At 58.3% G+C, this 26,560-nt stretch overlaps 5 protein-coding genes across 5 annotated transcripts; 3 read left to right on the top strand and 2 right to left on the bottom strand.

Annotated features, from left to right (window-relative positions):
* Nucleotides 1–1,250: 1,250 nt before the first annotated feature.
* Nucleotides 1,251–2,328, top strand: BESB_072630 (uncharacterized protein; the record flags this gene model as incomplete). Its single annotated transcript, XM_029365636.1, has 3 exons — nucleotides 1,251–1,325; nucleotides 1,668–1,730; nucleotides 2,146–2,328. The coding sequence occupies 3 exons, from the start codon at nucleotides 1,251–1,253 to the stop codon at nucleotides 2,326–2,328; spliced, it is 321 nt and encodes a 106-aa protein (XP_029218120.1).
* A 200-nt stretch (nucleotides 2,329–2,528) lies between these two features.
* Nucleotides 2,529–4,766, top strand: BESB_072620 (uncharacterized protein; the record flags this gene model as incomplete). The annotated part of the gene is made up of 1 exon (XM_029365635.1): nucleotides 2,529–4,766. The coding sequence occupies one exon, from the start codon at nucleotides 2,529–2,531 to the stop codon at nucleotides 4,764–4,766; it is 2,238 nt and encodes a 745-aa protein (XP_029218119.1).
* A 3,214-nt stretch (nucleotides 4,767–7,980) lies between these two features.
* BESB_072610 (uncharacterized protein) lies at nucleotides 7,981–16,665 on the top strand (the record flags this gene model as incomplete). The annotated part of the gene is made up of 10 exons (XM_029365634.1): nucleotides 7,981–8,497; nucleotides 8,901–8,959; nucleotides 9,110–10,166; nucleotides 10,755–12,541; nucleotides 12,868–13,212; nucleotides 13,684–13,964; nucleotides 14,626–14,718; nucleotides 15,154–15,412; nucleotides 15,913–16,133; nucleotides 16,575–16,665. The coding sequence occupies 10 exons, from the start codon at nucleotides 7,981–7,983 to the stop codon at nucleotides 16,663–16,665; spliced, it is 4,710 nt and encodes a 1,569-aa protein (XP_029218118.1).
* An 891-nt stretch (nucleotides 16,666–17,556) lies between these two features.
* On the bottom strand, nucleotides 17,557–22,637 carry BESB_072600 (zinc finger (CCCH type) motif-containing protein; the record flags this gene model as incomplete). Its single annotated transcript, XM_029365633.1, has 4 exons — nucleotides 17,557–17,700; nucleotides 18,134–18,248; nucleotides 18,783–18,826; nucleotides 20,595–22,637. 4 exons carry the CDS (start codon nucleotides 22,635–22,637, stop codon nucleotides 17,557–17,559), a joined length of 2,346 nt encoding a protein of 781 aa, XP_029218117.1.
* A 1,135-nt stretch (nucleotides 22,638–23,772) lies between these two features.
* On the bottom strand, nucleotides 23,773–24,024 carry BESB_072590 (zinc finger (CCCH type) motif-containing protein; the record flags this gene model as incomplete). The annotated part of the gene is made up of 1 exon (XM_029365632.1): nucleotides 23,773–24,024. The coding sequence occupies one exon, from the start codon at nucleotides 24,022–24,024 to the stop codon at nucleotides 23,773–23,775; it is 252 nt and encodes an 83-aa protein (XP_029218116.1).
* Between the last annotated feature and the right edge of the window lie 2,536 nt (nucleotides 24,025–26,560).

Here is a 26,560-nt window from a genome sequence, read left to right as displayed (position 1 = left end):
ACAGCGCGCGACTTTTCCGGAAAACTTGCTGTCGTTCGCTGAGAGAAGACCATCTTCGGCCCGCGAAAATCGATGCTGCTGACCGGGTTCCGAGCCCGCCCGCGAAGCGACTTTTTTTTCATCTGCATGTAGCCGTGAAAAGCGCGAGACAAAACACTGTGGACTGTAGAGAAAACTGTTCTGCACGCTTGGCCGTCCTCAGTGAATTTCCGAATTTTTTCTTTTGCATCCATCCTTCTGTCGAGTGTGCGTCGTATGCCGGCGAGCAACTTACCTTGTTTCGGGGAGAAACAAAGGGCCATTGGCGGCCAGCCTTTTCGTTTCAGCACCATCGGTGGGTGTTCGATTTTTTTCAAACGTAAGACTCGCATCTCCACTCGCGACACTCATCCGCTTCCTCTTCGTCTTGTGTCTTTTCATTTTTCTAGTCTAGAGGGAACGGGCACGTCGACAAAGCGCCCCTGGTAAGGCGCGTGAAACAACTGAAACCTCCCTCTCCGTTTTCCATCTAGGTTTCCCGCGCCGGCGGGTCTCTTTCTTCGTCCCGACTCCCACTCATTTCGGTTTTTGTTCTTCCGTTTTTTGTCCTCCCCTCTGCGTCGCAAGCAGCGATCGATTCCTTCGTTTTTCGACGCTAGGTGGGCAACGGCGCCCACTCGCGGCGATCTATCGCCACTTCCATCTGCCGCGGCTTCCCTCGCAGAGGTTCATTCGCTACACAAAGGCTCTCCCTGTCTCCTGTCAGACTCTCCTCATTTGTTTTTTCGCTGCAGTCTTTGCTTTTTCGCAAAGCAGGTCATCCCTTCAGCTCGCTTGCAGGTAAGTCAACTGCTTTGGTTCGGTTCGCTAGGTCTTTGCGCCTCGACTGCCGCCTGCTGTGCGCAGACTCGCTCCATGCAGATATTCAGGAGCGCGCAAAAAAATGCACATACGTTCGTATTTCATCTTCACGAGGACTACGCAGCCAGGCAAGCCGGTGCATTGCAAAAGGCTGGTCGACGGGGGGCATATATAGTTTTTAGGTTTTAAAGTTTCTCATATTTTTGTATATTTATGCGTGTTAAATAGGCCGGGCGGTATGGGCACCGGCTGGACGCAGACGACGCGGGCAGCGGCTGAGGCCCTCGCACGGATGCTCTTTTCTTTTTTTTTTGCATGCCTTCCCGTCCTCGTCTGCGTGGTGTCTGTCAGCGATCCTCCAGGCCTAGAGGTTTTGCGCGTGCCCGTCGCCAGCGTTTTCGTCTAAAAAAATGGCCCCTCTGCTGCGTATGCTTCACCACTTCTTGCACCATCAACTGCGGGCGGGCGTCTACACCTTCCTTGTGGTACGCGCGAGACCGAAAGCGAACAGCGAAATCCTGCGGTGGCGGACGAGCGGAAGCTTGCGATAACGAGAAAGCTTAACCTTGCACAGCACACACCGGACGGCGCAGCACACGCAGGGCGCGGCGGGACGAAGAGAAAACTCGATTTCGGGTCGGGGGTATGAGGCGGAGTCGCGAAGAGAGATACAGGCGGGGGGAAGAGCGTTGCATGCAGTTGGCGTGCAGCACAAGAGAAAGCGGGAGCGCCGTTCAATCAGCGAGACGAAGAAGATGCCTTCTGTTATTTGACAGAACTGTCTTTGTGCGCAGAATAATCACCTCTTCCAGGCGTTCGCTGTGCAGAGCTCCAGGAAGGCCGCCGAACTGAAAGATCGCGTCGCCCGCTCAGTTGAAGAAGCTGTCAAGGTCAGCTGTCGATTCGTCTCGTGCTTGTCCGCGTTTCCTTCTGCATCTTGTTACGGTTGATATTGTCTTCCCTGCGCGTTTGCGAGGTGTTGCGCCGCCCCCGCTGTCTCCCTATTCTGAGCTATCTCATCTTGCGTGCCTCCAAGTGGCCCTGTGCCGAAGGTCTCTATCGTTCTTTTTTAGTCTCTCGCTTGCGACGTGTCCTTACTTCTCTCTCCTCTGCGGGTGTCAGTTAGGGTTTGGATTTTACGAGTCTGCTGTCCCGCAGCTCCTCCTTTGTCTCTGCGTTTTTCTCCTCGCGCCTTCCCTCCGTGTTACTGGCGCACGTGCAGCCTGTCTCTCCTCGTCTCTTCTCTGCGGCCGCGCCGTCTTCTCTTCACTCTGGCCTTGTTTTGCGGCGTTCTCTCGTTTGCAGACAGCCGCCTCGGCGCCCAGCAATCGCTGCGGGTCTTCGTCTTCGTCGTCTTTTTCATCCGGCAAGAAGGCGAGCGAGAGCGGCGGCGAGGCGCGGCCTTTCTTCTTGAGCGACGGCACTGAGAGCCGACGTGCCTCGGGCACAGGCTTCTTTGCCAGCTTGAAAAAGCGTCTCCTCTCTTGAGCGCCTCCAGGAGGCTCCTGAAGTGGAGACTTTCGCCTAAGCGAGTGGTTTCATGAGCGCTTTTTTGTCTCCCTCTGCATATCTGAGGCGAAGCTGTGGCTCGTGTCGCCTTCTCGTTTGTTTGTCGGCGTCCGCGCTCTTTTCTTCGTCTTTGCTTTGCTCCGCTCGGTTCGGCTTCCACTCTGAAGAGACGCTAAGAGATGGCGGCTCCTCCGCGCGCACGCGTCGCGGGCGGCGACGTGTTCGCGCTTCGCTTTTGCCCAGCGGCGTGTTGGGTGGCACTTCCCCGCCGTTCCCTTTTGGTTTCCTTCTCTCTGTCTCCCTTTCGACAAACGTCTTCTCTCTGCTGGCCGCGCCGGCCGGGGGCGGCGCTCTCTTCTCTTTCGGCGCCGTCGCGAGGCGTCCCTGTCGCGCCTCGCCCTTTGATGTCTTTTTCTTCTTCTTCCGCGTCGGCGCCGCAGCCGTCGAAGGCATCCTCTGACTCCCTGCCTTCCCCCGAGGCCGCTGCAGCAGCGGGTGCGACGTCGACCCGCGCGCCGTTCTCCGCACTCTCCTCTGCGTTCACCTCTGCGTCACCCGCAGGAGCGTTTGCCTCTTCTGCGGCCTCTGCGCCGGTTCCTTCTCCTTCCTCTTCTTCTCCCTCTTCTTCTTCTCCCTCTTCTTCTTCTCCCTCTTGCTCTTCGTCCCCCTCGGCGGTCGCGGCTTCGTCGGGGTCTGCGGGGCAGCCGTCGCTGCCCTCGTCGTCGCTGCCGTTCATCGCACACGGGCGGACGATGCCTGGTCAGCGCTTGCTTCCTTGTTCGCCGGAGGACGTGGCGATTCTCTCGGCGTCGACGCTGCAGTACCCGAATCCGCAGGAGGTGGAAGGCGGCGTGATTGTGCGCATTGTGCGGCTGAGCGACCCCGTGACGAGCCCGGTAATGCGCTCCATTCGAAATAGGCAGTACGGGATCCGGGGGAACGAGCGCTGGTGGCTGCTCGGCGTCGGCACGCTGGTCACCTCCTGCCTCGTCTCCCTCGGCTTCTGGCAACTCGCCCGCATGCAGTGGAAGCACCAGCTGCTTGAATACCGCCGCGCGCAGATGCGCCGTCCCGCGGTCTGGGTCACGCACGCCCCCTTTCCCTGGATGCCTGCCAGCGGGCGGACCGAACCCGCCCACGGCGCGAAAACGCACGACGACAGCCCCGATGCTGCCGCACGCCAAGCAGGCAACGCCAACGCCGCCCTTCCCGCGCCCTCCACAGCCTCGTCTTCCCCCTATGTCTCGTCCTCCCCCTCTGCTGCTTCTCCCTCTATCTCTTCTCCTCCCTCTGCTGCTTCTCCCTCTGTCTCTTCTCCTCCCTCTGCTTTTTCTCCGTCTGCCTCCTCTTCTTTCGTCTCTTCCCCCTCCGACTCTTCGGCGCCTTCAACTGCTGCGGAGGCGGAGGAGGCGCGTTTGCGCGCGGCGTGGGCGTATCGGCCGGTCGTGGTTCGCGGAGTACTGGACAGTTCCACGGAGATTCTCGTGGGGCCGAGACCGGGGCTGGAGCCGGGCTCTTCGGGCTACCTGCTGGTGTCGCCGCTGCGGCTCGAGGACGGGAGCGTACTGCTGGTGAACAAGGGGCATCTGCGCATGGAGGACGTGAAGCTTCCTCCGTTCAAGAAGGCGGAGACGCGCCGCGACGCGGACGGCTGGCGGACGAAGGAGTTGAATTGGCGCCAGGGTCGAGACGCGCTCGCGGAGGCCTGCGCGACGGCGACAGGCTCCACGCGGCTGAGCCTCAGCGACTACGCGGTCTCCTCGGCTGCGCACCGCGACGCGCTGGCTGCCGCGGCGCCGGGCGGCGAGGCGAAGACCCGCGACGAGCCGCCAGGCTGGGTGACGGTTCGCGGCATCTTGGAGCCTGGAGAGATCCCCAGTTTGACGTTCAAGAGCCTGCTCGCGAGCAACCGGCCGAAGGAGGGGCAGTTCATCTTCCTCGTGCCGCAGGACCTCGTCGACGGCCTCAAGCCGGGGACTGTTCGCGACAAGCGCGCGACCGGCGCGATGGTGGTTAACGCCTACGACATCGTCTACGACGAAGACGTGCGCGCCGCGCAGCGCCGGCGGCAGGAGAAGAAGGCGGCGCAGGCGCGCCGGGGCGAGCGCGAGGGCGACGGCGAGGAGGCGGAGGCTCTGAGCTCCGCGTTTTCGCCCGCGCTGCTGGCCTCGCTGCCGCGCGCGGTGACCGGCGAACTGGGGTTCCACGACCCCGCCTCGCTGGTGGCGCTGCTGGGACTTTCAGAGATTCCGCGTCGCTTCGCGAAATACCAGCAGAAGCGAAAGGATGACTACCTCCTCTTCTGGGCCGATGAACACACCCACTTCAACTACGCCTGTCAGTGGTTCGTGATGGCGCTCTGCACCGCCGGCATGACCGCCTACAAGTTCATCGAGGTCTCCCGGTGGAGGTGGTGAAGTCAGAAAAAACAAACTTCAATCGTGGAACTCTCCAAGCCTAAGTGCGCGAGACTCTAACCTTTCTAAGGAAAGCGAGGAAGCGCCTCACGCGCCTCGCGGCTCCTCTCTCGTCGTGACGCAAGAAGCGCTCACCTACAGACGAATGCGCAGGCATGCGTTTGCGTCTGTTTGGTTCCGAATTTAGCGGTGGCGGCTGGCGATACCGCAAAACCTCCTTCGCCGTTGTTGGCGGCTGAACAAAACTCGCGTGAATAGATGCCGTGGCTCGCTTGGCGATCCTCCTGTCGCCCGCGTGAGTCGGAGAGCCGCCGGAGTGTTTTTGTCACAACTGCAGTCCCCTTTTTTTGCGCTCGCGAACATTCAAGTTTTCTCCGTCGAGGGGAGGAAGGCGTTGACGAAAAAGAGTCTCACTGAGAAAGATACAGTCTTTTCTCGGCCGGGCAGGTCGCCGGCGCCGCGCTGCCATCCGCATCAGTCCGAGAGGAAGTCACACAACCCCAGTGGTGCGGGGGAACTGGCGCCGCGATACAGTTGTAGCCGCGACGGGTGACGAGGCGAATTCGTTTTAGCACTTTCAATCCCGAATTAAGGCGCTTGGTCGTTCCTTTTAAGAATGGACGCTCCTCTCGAGAACGTGGAAAGTTCAGACTCGAGGCGCAGCACGCCGGCGCAGAAGCCGCGCAACAGTCTCTGTCGCAGCAGTCTCGGTTTGGGTCGATAGAGGCGAATTCTTCCGGCAGCGCGCAAGGATCTGAGAGGGCTGATGCGTTCTTTTTCCGCAGTCAAACGTCCATTGCCTTAACTGGGACGCCCTTCGTTTGTGGCGGAGGCACAGCTTCCCAGTTTGGTGGCGGAGCCTGAAGCGAAACTTACATGCATGACCGCTGAACTGTGGCGAGTTTGAGCGCGGGGCTGCAGGCAGGCAGGCGTCTAAAAACGGCTACAGGGGATTGGTCTTTTTCCGCAAACTTCAACATTTGTATACGGGCAACACGAATACCATGACATCCACTTTGGTAGTCGTCATCTTGTTTTTAGTCTTTGCGGAATACAGGGATCGCCAGCCATGCGACAAATCTTTGCGCGAACACACGTGCAGTCGTGCGCGTTTGCGAAGAGAGGATTACACGTTTTTTTCGAAGTTCTGTCTCGACGTCCGCCCCGCCGCCCCCCCCCCCCCCCCCCCCCCCCCCCCCCCCCCCCCCCCCCCCCCCCCGCGGAATATCCACGCACGCCTGCCAAAGGGCACACGCATAAACGGATGTACATGCGCGAAACTGCAAATGTGCCTATAATAGGTAGATAGATTACATGAAGGTATATGCAAGCGCCTCTGAGCAGAAATTCGCAGGTCGTCCACCCCCTTCGATTCATTTTGAGTCTTCCTCGCGGAAGGCTCCCGCTGAAAGTTGAATAAGTATATATATATATATATATATATATATATATATATATATATATATGTATTTGTGCATACCTACTTGCTAATGTGTATGCAGTGCCTGACGTATGTAGCCGTGTCTGCATTTTCTGCTGCCGTGACTCGGTAATCCCGAAACAACGGGCGGCCTGGCAGCTCTCGTAACTCTCTATGGTCGTGGCAACACACAACATATTTGTTTCTGTTGGCGCATCTGCATACGCGGCAAAGCACTATGACTGCTAGAGACATTTGACGGCCTCGAGTTTTCTCACCAGTGCACATTCGTAGAGCGAGCACAGTTTCCATTCGGCCGCAGGATCGTGACACGGAGAAGCAGTGGCAGGTGTGAGGTAAACGGGTATGGTGTGGTCCTGGCTCAGCCGTTCTGTTTGCTTTCTAGAAACACGCAGATGCGGCTAGTCAATAGGGAGAAGCGCACGAAGATCGTGTGTGCAACATTTCGGTGCGAAGCGCGCGCATATCGATAGTTTTGCATGCGGATTGTCGGCACGAGAGACACGCAAAAGTCGAGAGATGCCACCTTCATGCACCTTTTCTGGGCATTGCTTTTGCTTTCTCACTTCGCATCCGGCTGTATCACCGGGCTTCCCACCTTCTTGTGTTGAGGTGGCGGTTCATTGTTGTTTGCAGTTCAGAACGAATTCAGCCAGCGAGGGCATGCGCGCTGGAAACAGAATTCGCTTCACGGGCTCCTTCTGCTCACACGACGGCACAGCGCGAGAGGAATTGACAGAACACGAGGTTTTTGAACAGAAGTCGGACGCTTTGTTCGCTGCCTGGAGGTGTGTGTACACCTGTGGCCGGTCTCGTGATTCAGCGAGAAACTGTCGCCGGTGTGCACTGCACGAAAATATGGGAAGCGAGAGTCAAACATGCGCCCGCCTCGTGTGAGCTGTGTTCGTTCAGCAAATTGATCGTATCAGCGAGACATCTTTGAGACGAGTCTCCTGTTTCAGTTCCTTCGTTTGGTGTGGGAATGAAGCTGCGAGCGAGACGCTGCGCATGTGCAGAGATGTCCGGGTCTTCCTGCAGAGTTTCCCTGGCCGCCCGTCTCTTCTGTGACGCAGTTTCGTCCCGCCTGTTAACTGTGAGCCGTCTGCTTGCCTCTATTTGATCGTTTGAGTTAACAAGTCCTTCGTTGGCAGATCGCACCACCCAGTTCGCGGGCAGACCGGTAAATTTAGTAGTCGCATGTTTTCGTCAAGTCAAATAAACGCAGACAAGAAAATTCGTAGAAAACAGAAGATGGCTCTCGTTGTAAGACACATATGGCGAAACTCTCTATGCTTCCTGTAAACCAAAGTTGCTGCTCCCTTCTTTCTGCCCTCTAGGGTGCCTGGAGGCCTGCTAGCGTCGTACTGTTTCTGTTTTCGTTACTTTCCCTTCGCCTTCATACCCAAATCTCTCTGCGTCCCCCTCTCACATTTGGCATCTCCGGGACCTTTGTTTCTGCCCTCCCATTCTGCTGTTTTCACCAACTTCTTCTCCGGCTCTCCCGCGGTACTCCGCTCTCTTCCGTTACTCTGCCGTCTCTCTTCTATTTCTCGCTGTCTTTTCGTCTGCCGTGTTCCTCCCTTTTCTTTCTTTCCCTCCGCTCACGGAGCTCGCGGTCATCCTTCGGGTTCTTCTCTAAAGTGGCTCGCCTCCTTCTCACTCTTCCTTTGTCGCCATTTAGTCTTCTTTCCCCTCACCTGCGCCCTCCCCCCCTGGCCTCGTCTCCGCTCGCGTGTCTCTAGTCAGCCTGGGGACACCGACACCGACGCGAGGATGGGAGAGAGAGAGCGGCCCGCGGTCCCTCTCTTCGCCGGCGCCGTGGGCTCCGCCGGGCTTGACACGGGCGCGCTTCGGGCTTCACTTCTCCCTCTGAATAACGCAGACGCGTCCCGCCAGCCGGCCGCCGCCCCCGCAGGCCTCAGCGCGCGTTCACCGCGGCCGCCGACGACGCCTGCGGACGCACAAGAGCACCGCGCCCCCGCATCTGGTGCCTCCCTGCCTCTGCTGGCGGAAGAGAGCGAAGTCGAAGAGGTCGAGTGCGAGGGCAGCCGCCAGGGGGACGGAGGGCACCATGGCAGCTCGGAGGCGCGCCACAGGAGCAGGAGGCGCAGCAGCGATGACGCATGCGCAGCGAGAGGAGGCGACCGCGAGGACGGGCCTGAGGGAGCCGACGAAGAGGGCGCGGGTGCCGACGAGCACATGCGCGTCTGGCGTCGAATGGGGCTGCCATTTATCGATGAAGAAGGATACGTGGACGTCACCTTTCTTCTGCACCAAGCGCTGCCGCAGCGTAAGAAGGATTCAGTTTTCTTTCCCTGTGTCCACCTCGCTCTCAGCCACCACTGGAAAGCGACAGATACGCCGCGTTCGTCTTCCTCCGCGCGTCTTCTCTCCCAGTCAGAGACGTCTAACGCCTTTTAATGCACCGCAGGCGCGCGCGTGTCATCTCCTGTCGAAATCGGGTGTCGCCGCTGGTGTGTCTCGTCACCATTCGACAGCTGCGGCTGCTTTCGCCTCACGTTGCTTCGCGTGGCGTCGGGCCTCAATCCATCTGTCTGTGCCTCTGATTTTTGCGTGGTGCGTCCTTGCAGGCGCTTTTCTCTGCACGGCCTCTCCTCCGCATCGGCCGGCTCTCCTCCGGCTTCATTCGTGGGTTTTGGTTTGAGATTTCTGTCTGTGGCTTTGCTCTCCAGATCTGGCCCCCGGATGGGAGATTCGCGGCGAGGATTTCCGCTCCGAGATCGCGATGCAGGTAGGCGCTCCTTTTGTCAGGCTTTCCGCGGCGGCCGCCGCTGAAGCTGGGCTTGCGTGACACAAAACATGAGAGCCCAGACGAGAAGCGGCGCCTGGCTCTCCAGGCTTTGATGCGTTTCCCCGCGGCTCTCGTGTGTCTCTTCCGCAGGCTGTGGAGCTGGGCGAGCCGCTGATGGACGTCGGGTACAACTTGGCGGCCTTCGCAGCCTCCGAGAGGGCTGCGCTCGACGCCTCCTCCTCCTCCCCTCCTTCTTCTTCCTCTTCCCCATCTCCCTCTCCTTCCTCTTCCTCTCCTTCTTCTTCCTCTCCGTCATCCTCTTCTTCTGCTTCTTCCTCTGGGTCGCCCCCCGCGTCGTGCGCCGCGCCGGCGCGAAGCATGCGGGCCCGTCTGGCCTTCCAGTCTCGGCTTGCGGCGGGGGAGGTTTCCTCTGTCGAGATGAGTCACGTGATGTTTCGGTTGCTGCGGCTGGTGCTGCCCACGCTGACCGATGGCAAGCACTTTGCGCAGACAATCCTCCAGTGCGTCTGCTTCCATGTGCCGCTGCAGGCGCTGATTGACAAGCGGAAGCGACTCGCGCGGGTGCCGTGGGGCCGAGAAGGGGGCGAGGACCAAACCCCCGGGCACGGACGCGAAGAAAAAGAGGATAAAGATTTCGAGGCCGACATGTTGCTCCTACGCAAGCTGCCGCTTCTGCAGGCCTTCTGCCGGTGCCTGCTGCACGCCTGCCTCACGCTCGACGAGATCCTCCAGGGCGGACGCCTTGATCGGCTTATATTCGACGAAGATCACCGCAGCTTCTGGCCCGACCGGCGGCTCCACCAGCTCGCCGAGCGCCGCCAGCTGGATCTCACCTTGGTGCAGTGCGATTCCGCCGGCGTAGACTCCGAGGCGTCCTCCGAAAAGGAAGCAGAAGATGAGGCGCGCGACAAAGACGCCGAGGACGATGAAGACGATGCGAAGCAGGGAGCCGCCGGCTGCGCCCTGCGTGAGCGAGAGGGAAAAGAGAGTTTCTTGTTCCAGGACTCCCTCGCAGAGACCTGGCTCGTCGGTGGGGTCTCGGTCGACTGCCTGGCGGACATGGAAGGCGGGCGACCGGCCCCTGCGCTTCGCCACCTTGCGCGCGAGCTGTCGAAATTCCTCAAAAAACCCAAGACGCCGCCGCAGACGCCTTCGCAGGCAGCCGAAGACCGAAAAGCAGAAGAGAGTGAGGCCAGCGACACAAAGAGATCTTCATGTGAAACCGTTCATCTCCACCGCCCCTGTGTGCGACGGCATGTATCTCTATTTCTGTTTATATCTATCTCTGTCTATCTAAATATCTATATCCATATATATACTTATCTATTGGTATCTAACGCATCCGCAGCGACAACATGTTGGCGGTGGGCTTCCGCACCTGCACTGAGATGCGCAGGCGCCTTGTGTACCGTGCCAAGGAGTCCGTTCAGTCGACGCACCGGCCTGTGGCTCGTGTATACCACATATATGAATGCATAACATATATATTTGTAGGTCTGTATGAATGTATTTATATCAGTCTGTAGATGTGTATCTGTAGAGTCGCGTGAGACTCGCGTTGGCGCGCGCGTCGAGAAGAAAAACGCAAGTGTGCAAGCTTCGCGGCGTCTGCGGCTGCGATGATAGGGTGGAGCTTCTTGGCGAGGCGGTGCTGTCGAGTCCTGCGAACGTGAGTCCTCTTCAACGCGCCGGACGAGCTGCATGCAGCTGACCCTACGCAGCCGCTTACGGGTGCCTGCTTTCTTTCGCTTCTTTGCGTGTGCCTCGTCCGCAGGCATCGCCTTCTCTTGTCGCTTCCTCCTGAATCTCCTGCGACTCCTCCTGCGTCTGCAGCGCACGGAGGCTGGGCTGGCGTGGGCCAAGGCCGCGTCGCTTGGGCGACGTCGCTCTGCTCCTGGGGCGGCGCTCAGCCCTGCGGACCGCCGCGGAGAGGAGACGCTAGACGCGCAGGACGCGAATCGAGGAAACGGACTGCGTGGCGGTGCCGAAGAACGAGAGGGAGAAGACGCGAGCCCGCCGGATGTAGACTCGCGAGAAAACCAGCGGCGGCGCATCGTCGCAGTTGCGCTCAACAGCCTGCGGAGCGGCCAGAAGAGAATCGCGCGCCTCCTGCGCCTTCTCGAGAGAGAGCGCCTGCGGCTGGAGCTCGGCGAAGAGGGAAGATCGCGGGACGCCAAGAGAGGAGAAAAACAAGTTATTCCAGACGGGGTCACGCACCTCCTGCGCGCAGGCAGCGAGAGAAACGCCGAAGACGACGACGGCGGCATTTCTCTTCTCTGGTTCGATTCAACTCTTCTGCAGCAGGCAGGCGTCCTCCCGCTCCAGCCCGTCGAGGTGAGAAAGACGCGCTCGCGGCGCTGGGGGTTCGAGAAGCAGCGCCGCCTTTGCGCCGGCGAATGTGCTCAGAAATATGCGTCTCTGCGCAAGTCACGCAGGGAAGATGTCGGCTGGCGCTATAGACAGGCAAGCCGACGGCTTGAAGCGTCGTGTCGCATCATTGGTTCACTGCTGCGCTATGCTTCTGTCCATCTGCCTCGCCAGCCGCCGTCGTCCCGCGAGTTCGTCAGCGTCATGGCTGCGATTTTGGGGCGCTTGGCGCGGATGCTGAGAACTGCCGAGGACGCCGTCTCGCTTCTTCTTCATCCTGACCCCCTTGCTCTTTCCATCTCTTCGCCGTCGCGGCCGTGCCGGGCGCGCACTGCTGCGTCCGCTCTCAGCTGCGCGCCGCCTTCTTCGTCGGCGTTTTTCCCCTCCACCTCGCCCCGCTGCGCGTGTCTCTCTCCCGCGCTGCGAGGCTGGTCCGCGGGCGTCTTCTCGCCTTTTCTTCTGCAGCAGTTCGACGCGCTGCGGCCCGCTCCCCCCTGCTCTTCTCCCCCGAAGAAGCCCTCGCCTCTGGACGCCGTCGCCGTGGGTCGCCTCGCGCGCGGCGCCGATCTCCTCAGGCTGAGCTCCCTCGTTCCCTCCTTCTCCTCTGCGCGCTGCGCAGCTGCGTGCTTCTGTCCTTCGTCTCCTCGCGCGTCTGCGCAGCTCGCGGTGTCGCCCTCGGCTGCCGCCGCGAGCTGCGCCGCGGTTTCCGCCCCGTTTCCGCGCGCCGCCCTCGCGGACGACGTCCCGCTGCTGCGCGTCGCGGGTCTGCGCCTCCTGCAGCTCGCCGTGGCCGCCGCCGAGGAGTGCGACCTGCGCGAAGACTGCGCCGGCCTCCTGCACCGCCTCCTCGTCGCCCTGCGCCGCCGCGGCGGAGGGGCGCGCGCGGCCGCCGCGCCTCAAGAGGCAGAAGGAAGCTGCGCGGAAGTCGCTCAAGGCCAGCAGGGGGCGTTTGAAGGCGCGGCGGCGTCGGCCGTGGCGCAGGAGGACTCGCGCCCGCGATTCTGGCCGCGTGAAGCCGCCCTCTTCGTCCTCGCCCACTGCGCAGAGGACGATGCGTGTGCGCGTCGAGAGGGGGAAGACGCCGAGGCGCCGGTGGAGAAGCCTCTGGAAGACGCAAAAGCGACAGCCGCCGCGCAGCAGGCGCTGGACATCTTCGTGGAGAGGCTGGCGGAGGCACTCGAGTCGACCTCGAAAGTGAGAAGGACAGCCAGGCAAAAATGAGACCTTGCAACAGACGAAACACAAAGCCGGTGTGCCCACACAATTCCGCGTCGATGTTTATATTTCCACGTATAGTGTATCTATGTGCAGTTGCATCTGTGTGTCAGGTGAGGATGTGCTGTGCATGCTTTATGGAGGGTCTTCACTCGATGCTGTCGCCCACAGGATGTCTCTCATTCGCTTCTCTGCGGCTCTGCGCTCGTTGCATCTGCCTGCGCCTGCCGGGACGCCTCTCTCGTCTTGAGGCCCATCCGAGCGCCCAGGGGCTGTCTCCTGCAAGAGTTCTTTTGGTTTTTCAGAGTTGGTTCCTGGGCCTCCCGCGCCACCACCGCGACCTCAAGCGCTGCATGCGGCAGGCGGGAGACGTCCTCCAGGCTGCGCTCGTCTGCGACGCGGCGCTGGCGTCCTTTCCCCCCCGCAGACGCGAATCGTCTGCCTCCTCTGGAGCCTGCGACCCGAACTCGCTTTCGCCGTCTCCTGGTGCTGCGGGCTCGCCCTGCGTCGCCTCTGTCGCCGCCCTGCGGCTGCTCCTTCTTCAGCAGCGCCAGCGCCTTCTTCTCTCTTTCTCCCTCGAGCTCCTTCGGCCGCAGGAAAAGTGCCTCGTCTTCTGGTTCCTCTTCGTTTTGGAGCTGACGGAGACGCAGGTGAGGTCCCCCTGATCATGGTTATTGTGAAGAAAAACGAACGGAGACTTAGTCAGCAAAGGTTCCACGACCCAAATTAGCAAGCGAACTCGTCGTATAGACTCTCTAGAAAAAGGTAGCGTGTATACACCTACGAATCCCGTTTTACGAGGTGTAACAGGGACCCGCCTCCTCAGTCAAGCGCAGAGACAACTGTCTCTTTCATTCGAAGACAACACTCGATTTCTGGAGTCGTAGCGCTGCCGCACTTCGTCGCACAAGTGCGCGTGAGGCATTCAGAACATAAAGATCGTAGCTAGGCCCTGTATCGTTACTATCGCATTATAAGGAGCTACCACCTCTTTAATATCCGCGATCCAGTGCTGTCTTGCGCGCCTCAGGGGCCGCCAGCCAGCGCAGAGAGGTAGCCACTCGAGATAGTGAGAGACTGGGCTGTGTGTGAGCGTGTGCCGCCTGTATGTCTCTTCCCAGCTCTGCAGGCTTTCTCTGTCTGCATCGCCAGAGACGCCCAACGCCTGCGTCTCGCTCGAGGCGCTGCTGCATCCGCAGAGCGACGCCGCGCGGGCGACGTCAGTCCACCGCGGAGCCGAAAGGGCCGCGGCGCGGCCGACGGAGAAGCGCCAAGCGGTGCAGGACGCAGCGTCTGAGGAGGCGGCCGCGGAGGGAGAGGACGGGCGACGCGCAGAAGGGGCAGGTGTCTGGTCCGAGGTCGCGCCGCCGCCGTCGTGGCTGTCGTTTTTCTGCCTTTTTGTGTAAGGAGATCACTCATTCGGCATGTGAGCGCAACTGGACACACGTGCGAAGCAGCCTCCGCCCGGTCGCGGTGTTTTAAGGGGCTGCGCTTCTCCTCTTTCTGCGTGGTGTCTGTCTTTTTCATTTTGGCTGTCTTGAGTAGTTCAGTGCGCTGCAGTCAAAAAGACTTGCCCCTCTGTGTCTGAAGGCAGCGCGGCCTAGAGGCGCGGCGGCCTGTCTCTTCCGCTGGACGGCCGGGCTGTGTGTGCTCAGCAGGCGCTCCTTCTTGAGGCTTGCGCGTGTCTACCCCGCTGGCGCTGCGACGACTCGCTTAAGGGCTGGTGTCGTCCCTTCCGTCTTTGGCTTCTCGTATGGCGGGAGTTTGAGGAGACGCAAACTGTTGCAAAGTCAAGCGCGGGGCGACGGGCTTCATAACGCGCGATGCGCTGCATCGCAGCGCGGATGAGTGAGGCGGGGGAAGATGGCGGACGCAGCGAACGCGTGAGCATGGCGAAGCGAGTTGGCAAGTCTCGAGGGTTTCAGAAGTGAATCGTGATGGCGGGTGTGCGGTCAGGTTGGGTAGTCGCCGCGTCTGCGTCTTCGAGTCAGAAGAGTAGGGGGACGGGGCCCTAAGCGATCTGGTTTCTTCTCTGTCTTTTTTTCACGCGTGATGTCTTGCAGGTTCGCGAGTGTGGCGACCGTCAAGTGGGGGCAGAGACTCGCCAGTCTCTCGCACGGCCTTCTTTTCTTCCTCTCGCAGGCCTACAGCGCCAGGTGCGTCCACTGCGTCGCCTGCGGCCGCGCCGCAGCCCCGTTCGTTCGGCTCTCTCTGTTTGTCCTGCTGGCCCTTTCTCCTCTCTGGCGGAGAAGAGCAAGCGCACGTCTCCGCATGATTTTCAGCGTTTGTTGGTTCACGTCTGTAGATGTCTTTCCTTGGGTTTGTTTGTGGGTCCTGCGCTGCGGCGCGTTCATGCACTGGGGGGCCTCGCAGGGCTTCTTCTGGTTTCGCGTTTCATTCTGGTCGTTCGTCGAGGCATCCAGATCCCCACCACACGCAGTCGTGCGAGGCGTCTCTGGGGGCGTTCCTGAAACGTCTTTTTCTATGTTTGGCGCGGTCTGCCCGTGGGCCTTCCGTGCCTGCCGCTGTCTCCTCTTCTTCTCTCCTCGCCGGCGGACGGGCATTGCCAGCTGCGTGCGGCCTTCCTTCAGGATCGAGCCCCTCGTCGCGCGGTTGCGGGATCTCTCAGTCGCCGCCTCGGCCTCGCCTGACCTGGGCAGCAGTCCTTTGTCCTCGCTTCCGCTTCCCTCGCCCCTCTCGGCCTTTGCACGGCCGCGCGAGGCAGAGGGCGCCGAGCTCTCCACCAATGGGGACTCCGAGTCGAAGGCCGCGGCACGGGGAAGTCCGCCGCCGCTGTGGGAGAGGTTCGCTCTCGACGTTTTCGTGCGCGCCGTGGAAATCCTGATGCAGGTACTCCAGCGGGTTTCTGTTCTCTCCGGCGCGCTGAGGTCTTCCTGTCGCGCTGCGGTGGGAGGCCGCGTTCTGCGCGTCTCCTCAGCCTCTTGCGCGTCTGCCAGTCAGAAAGCGCAGAAAAGTTTGGGAACGCCGAGCGGCAGGTGGACCAAGTAGATCCGAAAGAAGAACGAATCTCTCTTTCTCAACCTCACTTCGATCGTCTCTTGGCTGCGGTGTGGTTGCCTCGCCCTCGGTTCCGTCTTTTCTACACATCGAGGCGCTGCATCGTATCGTATCGCCGAGTTCTGCCTGCGGATGCAAACTCATTTTGCATTTGCTTCAGTTTTCTGCGAGACCGCACGTGCATGCTTCCGTAGAGCTTGGTCACCCCCAGGCGCTCGAGTCTAAAGTTTAGGCGCAGCGTTTCGCCTGGATTCTTTCCTCGTTTCTCCGGGCATGCGTAAGCAGCAGACAACCGTCTTCGGTTTTTTCTTTTCGCGTTTGTGTTCCCGCAGGACCCTCGGCGCTCTGTCGCAGCGTGTGTCGAGCTTCTTTCCAACGTCGCAGCCTCCGCGCGCGAAGAAAAAGGCGGCGACAATGTGGCGGAGGAACGCGCAGAGGCAGCGAGGGAGAGGGCAGAGAGGCGTGGAGCTTGCAGCGAATGTTGGGGCGCGATAAAGCAACTCGCAGATGAGGAAGCTGCGTTCACACACAACATTGTTTTGGCCACGGGCAGGTGAGAGTCCAGCTGCCAGATTCGTCTTTTCTCAGGAGACTCCTTTCCTGATATATACATTAATATACATACATATATGTATAGGTTTGTAGAGACGCGTATGCCTCTATCTTTTGGCGGAAGTAGAGATGAGACGGCAAAACCACAGATGCGCCGGACGCGGAAGTGTGCATGCGCACGAAAGATCGCCCGGCCAGAGTAGATGACGAAGAGTAGAGAGGGGCGACATCGAGGTGTCTTCGAAGAGAATGGCTCGGTGCGTTGCATGCGACGCATCGAAGGTTCCTGATATGCAAGCAGAGATAGCTCCGTGCCTCGCAAACAAGCTGCCAACACCCATGGAGGGCCGCAGTTTAGTTGCTGTATGCACATCCTGAGCTCTGTATAGCATTTATGTGTGCGAGCTAAACATGGCGCAGTGATAATTCTTTCTTCTGTCAGGGCAGTTCTGCGGGCCCTCAACGGAGAGGGGGAGGGCCCTGAGAGCGAGGAAGAGAGAATTGCGTCGGCGCTGGAATTTCTGAAGGCGTAAGCAGAAATGCTTCTCAAGGTGCCAAAGCAAGGTGCTTCTAAGAGCAGCGCCACCCGACTGCGCTGTCCGGTGTATGTACAGCTGTGCACACGCAGCCTTTATACCGTCAGAGGGACTTTACAATGGCCGGGAACAGTTCGTCAGGCTCCACTGCAAGAAACGGTTTTACAATACGAAGCCACGAGACATTCTCGTTCTCGTACACTCAGGAAAAACAATGATCCCCGTCTTTCTATTCGACGTGCGCAACCAAGTGAGAACCGCGGACTTGTACAAGAGGGAGACCGTTGAGTGTACGTACACTAGGGTGAAGCGTGGAAGACCTATTTCCCCTTCAGGATAAAATGTGTCTTCCCTCGCGTTTGCCTGGCGCCAGAGCTGGTGCACGAGGACGGACGGCACGCGCCAGTGACCGTCTTTCGACGTTTCTACGATTTTTGTAGAATGTGAGAAGTTGTCAGCAGTTACAGACAAGCGGGCGCAATGCACCGGGACACCAGCAGCTGAAAAAAAAACAATGGCCCTTCGTCAACTCGTCCGAACAGCCTAAACGCTGCAGAAAGGCTTATTCATACTAGCGCGACGCGTGTCTCTGCACATTTGCACGAGATCATAAGCATATATGTATAAATATATATATGTATATACACACAGACGCAGAGCGTGCATCGAGCGTAGGGTGCGTCTTTACGGAGGACAAGCCCAGAGGAAGACTCGCAGAGTACAAGAAAAAGATTGGACGTTCGGGAGTCGGATGAGCACACGACGAGAAAACTGGAGCTTAGGCGACGAGTGAAGGCGGCAAGACTTTGAGAGCAGCGAGGCGGTCGGCGATGTTTTGAAACGCACTGTGTGTCTCGCCTCGTCGCTCTCCGGTCCCCGAAAAAGAAGTCAGAGACAGGACCCGACGCGGTCACGAGGAATCAACCTCAGCTCGCCTCCGTGCTTAAGGAAGATAACTCCCGCTGACTGCTGGGGGTTGATTCCCACGCCGTCGTTCGTTATGCACGCGCAAGTCGCGGCGCTCACTTTGAACTGCGGAAGGAAAAAGAACGATTGACAGAAGAAAGCCTCTGCGTGAACCTCAGATCCGTTACACTTTCAGCCGCCGTTTATTTGAGCGTATTAAAAGTGCCTGGAATTATAAAAAATTTGTATAACTGCCACTTGACGCTCGTTTCTTCTGTAGAGGCAGGCCCCCCACACACAGCTCTGTCGCAACACATTTGTCTAGTATTAAAGGAGGTACACATATATGTATGTATATATACATATATACATATATATATGCTCCTAAAAGGCGGACACGTTGTGACGAATGCCTCGCTGCAGCTACAGGCCGGTACACGTTCACACACATGAGACGCCGCCAGGCAGAACATGTAAGTAGTTGCTCCCGTTGGGACCAGCCATAGAAGCAGCAAGACGTTCAAAGATGCCGAGGCCACGCGGAGACGAAGTAACTCACCTCCTCTGCAGCGAACTTGATGACGGCAGAGAACGGGGTCGCGTCAGGAACCGAGAGCACCTTGAAGGGCTGCTTGGAGTCCGAGGCCAGAGTGATTTTGAAGGTGACTTTTCCTCTGAAAAACAAAAATCCGCGCAGAAAAACGAGATCTACTGCGGCAGTGGATCCAGGTGTGCGCTATTTTTCTGCGCACGAGTGGTCGGGGCACGCCCCTTCTGTTCCGCCGGCGGACTTCGCTGCAGAAGTTGTTCTTGGATGCGTTCAAATCAAATCGCCTCCAGATGGGTAAGGGGTGCGACCTCGAATTTTTGGCCTTTCCTGTGTCCATCCACCCGACGTGGGAAACGCACGCATCAAACGAGATCCAGACACGAGGGGGGGCGCGCGTAATGTTTGAGTGGCGTCCTCTGTGGTGAGGCCCGGCCGGTGGCAGCAGGACGACCGGAAATAGGGCGGCCTGTCACTTCGCAAAGAGTGAATTGCTTCAGGCTGAATCTATATGGGAGACGAGGCGCAGCGCAGGTATCGGCGTTCTGACTACTGTGCGGTAGGGATGCCGTGGGAGAATTTCAGACCAGCCATAAAAGCCGCAAGAAAGTGCACAAGAAGCCCGATCCGCAGCACGGTGCGTCGACAGGTGGTCACTCACGCCTTCTCCGCCATTGTGCCGAGCGTCAAAGACAAGCTGCAATTCTGCAGAAGGAAAGTATAAAAATACGTTGAGCCCGGTGTAGAGGTTTAGACAGAAAAGGGAAAGCTGACAGCCTGGCGGGAGTGAAAAGACCGAGCGTCGCGCTTCATCAAGCGCGTACCAACAACAAGACGAAGACGAAGGGAAAGGGAGTGCCGAAAACTAAAAATCAGGAAATATGAATTCTTTCAGAGGCCCATAAACGTCTGGCATTGCGTGAGGTTTCGCGGTGTAAAGGGCTCTGCGCGCGGGCAGTCATCTACGCGAAGTGGCATTGTCTTGCATGCACCGCGTGTCTCCAGAGTCTCAGTCGGAGGTCACGCGGAGTCAGCCTACGTGGAACGTGCAGACAGCGTCTCGTGTTTTTACAAGTTGTGCAGTTCGCTCCCTCCCTATGGGCCAAGCATCCGAGCTAAGTGGATTGACCGGTAGCAACTCGCAAGCGGCGCCTTTCCTGTTGCACGTTCCGTCCTATATTGCCTTCGTCTGCCTTAACACGACGAATTTTGATATCTGTAACTCATAACCGGAATCATCTTCAGCGTTAGTTCACACTGAACCGTCCACGCGCTGCCGTCCGTTCTCCAGACCGTCTGTACGATATTGCAACCCAGCCTCCCCAATCGCTACCACGAAGCTTGTTTCCCTCCTCACCTGCCTCACACAGTTTAGATCACTCAATTTCTCTTCCCCTCTTCAGCACCGGCTCGAACGCTGCGTACCTCTCCCCACTCACAACTATACTACGCTACTGGTGGACATATCTGTTCCAAATTCGCCTCAGCTGACGGCCACACCGGCACCGGCCGCCGAGTCTGATACATGAGCAACCGTCGTGGCACAATTACGCCTCCCGGCGTACGCGTATGTCAACAACGTGTTCTGTTTAACATCAGCGCTCTGCAGGCCCGTTTGCGGTGAAAGCCTGACCGGTAAACTCTTTCCACGAGTCACGGTAGTGCTGGATGTATGAATAAAAAAGACGATGTACGAGCAGCTTAAAATATGCAGTACCAGAGGACGCTTTTTTTCTTCACTACTCTTTCTTCATACACGCACAGCACAGTGATCAGGGCCTTGACACAGTCACAACCTTCGTCGTGATGGAAGAACGGTGTCGTACTGTATCTGTGGGTTCGCGCTCTGGTACGCCGTGTTTCTATCCGTCACTGGAACCCGGGCTGCCATCGCCAATCGTAGACCAGCATGGGGGGGTGGGGGAAGCGCGTTGCCAAACAGCAAATGACATCCCCACCTTCCTACTCCCTCACACAGGCCTTGTCGCTTTCCGGGAACAGCTCCCCGCTACGCGCACGTACGACGTGAGGTCACTTATGAGCGGTTTAGATACACATATTTAGTTTCCCGGTGTACGCGACCCCACTTGCCACGCGTTTAGTTACCTAAAGTGCCTGAAATAGCCTCTGTAGGAAACAGGGAGGAGGTGGGTTCGTGCCTCCTTTCTCCTGACTAATCCTCGTAACGGTCGGGCTCTGAGGCCTTTAAAACCTCCGTTAATACTTTCGGAAGTAGTACTTCTGGAGGCAAAGACTGCATTGACTGACCGACAGCTGACTGCGGCAAATACAGCAGCTGTCTCTGCCCCTCCATCCCACCGCTAAACGCCGCCGCCACGCCACACCCTCCCGAATAAAATGTGGCGTTGTCAACAGGAGATCCATACAGTATGACCCTGCTGGGACCCAGGGTGGAGTCAGCATGCACTGCTGGTGAAATACGTTGTTCGGTTATCTCACATCCACCTCCTACCTGGCTTTGACACGCCGTCAGAACCGATCCACCAGCCGGCGAGGCATACGGCGCAGCAGGTACCCCGTGTGGGGTGGCAACGGTGCTACCGCTGCTTTGAGGACTGAAACTTGTACGCGACATGCACGAATCTGGAGAAACCAACCGGCTGTCCGGCACGTACGGGAAGGACGGCAAGCTTTGCTCGCACCGGTACACCGTGCTCCCTGGAAAGCCTTCATATTGGTACGTCCAAGAGCCTGGGGTGGATGTGCCTGGATATCCACCCGTCTGAACGAAGCTCCACGCGTGCCCTTGTTGCTGCTCTGATGGAAGCGCGGAAAACACCGGACGAACGTATGTCGGTGCCGGCTGCCGGGGGTGATGCTGCCTCACGCTGGTCGGGCTGCTGCCCGTCGCCAAAGGATACGTTCCATGTTTCCTCAACGAACCCTGCAGATTTTCGCAACGTCGTGAGAGGTACTGATCCACTCCCTGCTCCGGTCCAAATCGTCTGCCGATGGAAACAGCAGCAGCACTCGCATTGCTCGGTGCCGCTGATTCGTGGCAACGTCTAGATCGGTCTTGTACCAGCCACACCGATGGAACGGTGGAGGTTGGACCCCTGTTCCGGTTACGAGCACCTACACACCGCCAATGCCATTGAAAGGGCACCTTGTCATTTGGGCCGGCGTGCGGAGTATGCTGCTGCTCGAGCCACCTGGCTTTTGACATTCGCTCCTGGCCAGATGACTCCGCTTCTGAACAAAGTTCCCCTCCACTCGGACTCACGCTTTCGTGCTCGCGCTTGGCAGATGGTGGCGTTAAAGCGAGGGGAGGAACGCTTCCAGAAGGCTTTCCCTCTGCAACTGATGATCGCGCCACCCACATCCCTGCTGGTGACGGAACGCGTTGTGCTGTTTCTTCGCCGTCTGTTGCAGGTGAAAAAACATCCTCATTCTCTGTCCCCTCAGGCGCCTCCGAGATAGATACTGATAGCACCTTTACACCAGATTTATTGACGGCTGTTCCACGTACCATCTCTTCCGGAGGTCCCCGCGTTCCGAGGACGCACGATGACATGCCCTGTTCACCCTGCTCCTCTCCCACCTTCCGGTCTCCCCGTATTTCAGCGTGCATAGCACACACCCCAAGCTGTCCTACAGTGTTTTCTCGTGACAAGGCCAGAGAGGACACACTCGTTCGAGAGCTACTACACGACGTGCCTCTGCGCGAGAGGGATTGCCCAGACTCGTCTCGTCCTTTCCTACCTCCAGATTTCTGTAACGCATTATCAGTGCTGGGGCTATCGCTTTCGTCGGAGCACGTAACGGTGCCCGGATGTCCTTCCTTGTTTCCCTCACACTCCTCAGTCGCGCTCGGCTGCGACAAAACGCTTGTTTCCCTCCTATCCGGAAGCACGGCTGGGGGAGGCGTCAGGTCCGGCGGAGGGGGGGGCTGTGAAGCGCAATAAAGACGAGCGATGGCCTGAATCTGCCGCCCACTGCCTTGCGGCGATGACACTTGGGACGTTGGAGCTACCGAGCCTTTGGGACTGCCAGGATGTGAAAAAGAACCACTGTCCCTTTCAGAACAAGACTGCTTCCGTACGGACCCTCCGGCCGATGCCGAGCAGAGAAACACCGACGGCATGATACGTCTTTGGAGAAGAATACCGCTGTGAGGACGGCGCGTACTCGAACGTGCGGGCGTCGCCATACCTGATTTTGCTAAAGGATACCGAAGCGTGAACTTTGCAGGTACTTCCGTGTTCATGGAACATGCCGCTGTGACAGCGCTGCTCGGAGATGCGATGGTACCTGTGTCATCGGCAGTGCTCTCGGCTCCCGTCTCCACCAAAAGTGCATCTTCTGTGGTTTTAACTCCAGCAGGAGCCACAGTGGCGGCTCCAACACTGCTCGCATCTGCCTGAAGCTGCCGACATGGGTGCTTCTGCAGGAACAGCGCGGATGCGACAGATGCCTTGCGTAACTCTTGCGCGCTGTGCGCGTAGCGGCACTTCTCGTTGGCTCTACATTGCCCCGCAAGGAACAGTGGGCACATCTTGCTGCGAGCGAAAATCCTGCAGGAGCAGAAAATGGCAGGTTCCGCGGTGGTAGGATCCGCTTGTACGTTAACCTCCCCTCTTCATGTAAATTGTCCGTAGACAGGGTTGCCATTTCGGCTGCCCTTCCCTACGCCCTTGCGCTCATTCAGCACCTACTGTCATATGTTCACCTTTCCAAAACGAACAGTGTTGGCCCTTAAACACACACTGTTTCCACTGGGGCTGCAATATACCAAAGCCCGCGTTCCCCTGAAGGACGACCCCGGTGCTATACACATCACGGGAATGAGAGGCTGGTCCTCACGAGCCATGGCTGATGCTCCGCTCACTCTGTTGACCGAAGTTCCTCGGCACTGTGGGCGAACTTGCACTCGCTGGCCGACCGCGGACAACTTCCAGTCTGAGAATAAACAGCTAATAAAGACTGACAGCACCTGGATTCGAACAGCACCGTGGGCAAGAACGAACGCAAAATTAGGTTCGCACACAATCCGTCCTGAAGGGTCTCCTGCGCACACACCCTGGGCGTCATACGCAATCGATGCCTGCTGGTCAGCTCTGAGCGTCCGTTCGGGCGTTGGTGATAGGGATATTGATACGGCCACTGAACACACTTAACTTGAACTTCTGCGGCCTACCAGCGTCAGCGATTCGCACATGCGGGTCTTCAGCAGGTTAGGCAGGGGACTGAGTTCGATCTCAGAGTGGGCATACTGACAACTTAGTCCCCGGAGACATCTGCCCTGTGCCATCCAGGGGCACCTGAAAAAAAACTCGTGAAAATAAGTCATTGAAATGTTCTGCTGAATGAACCGCGATATGGTTTCAATTCCCACTCAGCCACTGGAGCGCATACGCGCGTTTCCAGTAACGTCTGCAGGCGTATTATGCGGGAGCGCTCTGGCCCACGGTGCTCAAGCAACTGCTCACAGACTTGCCCTACACACGACATCCGTCGGCACTGCTACTGTGTGTCCTATCCAAGATACCGAACCCAGGGAAGAAACGACGTCATCAATCAACTGCCACCCTTTTATCCCTGCCTGCGTGGACACACGTGCCCGCAAAAACAGCGCACACCGCTTCATCCCGGATAGCCTCATCGAACGAAAACCGCCGCTGCTGTACTCCCTACATCTTAGTTTTGTAGAATTGAAGCTTCATCCTCTTCAGCTTTGGTCGTCTTTTCAGCTCCTTTGTCTCCACGTATAGTGCCGCCTCCATAGCCTGATCAAATCTGTCCTCCCGAGGGTCAACCCGTGGAACACATGGGCTACGATCCTCACTCCCGTCTATGATTCTGCACGATTCAGTTTCTTCGTTCTGCGTCGACAGGTTACTAGGTCTGTCGGGTCTACACGTAACACCCCCGGTGTCCTCCATCTGAAAGACTTCTTAGTCAATACGAGGGCGGCTGGACACGGCCGTGCTTGTCGCAAGGTGCCTCCGTCAACGTCGTTTCCTCGGCCCTCGCTCGAGACGAAACATGCTATGAAACGGCGCACATACACCTATGAATTGTCTCAAGCTCCCGGTAGTCTACGTTATGACTCCAGGAAGATCTGCCCTGAGAGCCTTGTGCGGAACACCTACGACTTCACGAGCTTTTCTACATGCACATAAAAGGGCCACATAAGATGTGACCAGGGAAGCTGACCACCTCGCGTTCAACGCGGAAATGCTTCCTTGACTCCTCGCCGGCAGAAACTGGCAAGACCAGCTCTTACATTTCTCGACAGGCCTGCCGCCACAACGCCGCCACGAGTTAGCCCATGGTCGCGCCTTGCTGGCTGCCGATACTGGACTGCACTACGGACCCTGCTTGGCGCGCGAACAATTGAAACACTCGCGCCACAGGCCATAGAACCGCTCGTTATACACGGAAGGACACACACACACACACACTTCGTTGTGCTGGTTAACGCAGATCACGACGTAGCAAATCAGCTAGCGTCGACATGTGGCCCGCCTACACGGCAAATCTCCGAGCCACCGGCTCGCTCCTCTATACCGCGTGCGAGCTGAAGGCGTCATTGATAACATTACCCTCGTTGAGGCCCACTGTGTGCTTATCTCGGCCAAGATATGTGACAATGAGGTACCTGGCCACGGAGGGCACCACGACTCAAGAGGTGTGTTACACGCATAAAATGCACACGCGCACAGACGCTATGGCGAAGTGTTTCGTACGACAAATAGCGTCAGTCGCAAAGGAGAACTCTGAAGCACATATGACACGAGCAAGGACCCATGCACAGGGCATTCATGAAGGAACGCGTCACAGACTTGATCAGAGGCAGTGCCTACGCAGAGCTACCTCCACACGATGGAAATGAACCGTGGCAAGTGTGCACAAATCAAATACACGGAGGGCAAAGCAACTGAGATGTCCATTCCAAACGTTCCCCCACTGAGTCCACGGTCTGCGCTGTGTCCGCCGTGTCATTACTGGTATTGTCTTTGGTACAAGCCTCGTGCGGACCTGCGTCTCAGACCAGCATGTTCCTCGCGCGACGAGGAACGGCAGGTTGCGAAACGCAAGCGGGCTGTCGGTGTCAGGGATGTCGTTCACACATACACATGTTTAGTACCGCCAGCAGAGAGACGTTTTGGCGCTATACATCACACTGCGCAGTATGCGGGAAGCTGCACTATCCAACATACGGTGAAGCGGCCGGACAGCTGTCTCACCATAGTAGGCACATCGGCCCTGAGAACGCGGACACAAGGGGCCTTTCAGCGTGTTCTATGATGCAGGAGAGGTGGTATCCTCAACACGGATCCTTGACCATGTGAGACAGGCGTGCTCAGCACGGCTGACAACTGCAACGAATTGTTTCTTTCTACCTCACGCCGCATCCACACACAGCGCAAAACGGTTCACAGGAGATGGAACGCCACGAGGGATTCCGGAGTGTAAGTCAGCCAGTCGGCCTGTCTCGGAGGAGCCGACCACCGGTTGCCGTTCCTCAGCTTGGCGGCAGCAGCGCTCGGACCGGTGGTCAGAACTGCTGGCGGGTTGCTGCCATTGGTTGTCCCCCACGATTGGCGGCGAGCTGCAGTCCGCCGCCACTTCCTCGCTGGTTTTGCGACCGCGCAGTGGCTGGTGGTTTCGAGATCTGTAGTGTAGAGAGGAATGCTACCCACAACGGCCGTGACGCTTTGAATGTCGGCGGCGTTCCTATTCCTAGAAGGAACAGTAAGAGCTGCTTTCCATTGTTCTCCGCCGGGGTCCAGTCAGGCAGGGAAGACTGATTGCGTCAGGACGCGAGTCCGTGCCTGAGGAGCTGCAGCGATCGTCCGCTCGTCCCCGAGCTGCGCGGGCGACGCAGGACATGCCACTCGATTCCGTGGCACAACAGGTGCCATGCACCACGTCTTCTGAGCTTTTACTCCTCGGTAGAAGTCATATCATATTTTGGTTGAGCACGAATCCCAATGCCGCCAGATGTGCCAGTGGTAACGTCGCAGAACGAAACACCTTGCCAGTCGCCCCTGCCGAATAGCACAGCACGCCGGAGATGTCTCCGCGCCGCAGCGCAGACGGTCAATAGCCCCGTCCCAGTCTCCAGGGTCGGGGTTGTTGACCGTTACGAAGGAAGGTGAAACCCCATATTCTGTTGCACAGCCGCATGTCCCGCTAGACAGCGTACATAACAAATGTTTAGACAGCTGATCCTAGCAAATTGTTGACTATCGAGTAGGGGGGACGCTGCGCCTCGTTTGAAGGGGGCCAGTGGAGACGGTGAGGGGAGAGGAAAGCTCTGAAGGCGAGTCCGTCCGTCTTTTTACACGTCTATCATCAGATGGAACAATCAAATGGCCAACCCTTGCCGGCTACCTGAGCGCACGCCTCGTGTCGGTTACATCCACTGAACTCGATGCTGAAGGCGGGCGGGGGGGGGGGGTGGGGGGGGGG

The sequence above is a fragment of the Besnoitia besnoiti genome (genome assembly GCF_002563875.1).
Source record: "Besnoitia besnoiti strain Bb-Ger1 chromosome Unknown contig00007, whole genome shotgun sequence".
Classification (NCBI taxonomy): domain Eukaryota; phylum Apicomplexa; class Conoidasida; order Eucoccidiorida; family Sarcocystidae; genus Besnoitia; species Besnoitia besnoiti.
This window is presented reverse-complemented; position numbering and strand designations above follow the sequence as displayed.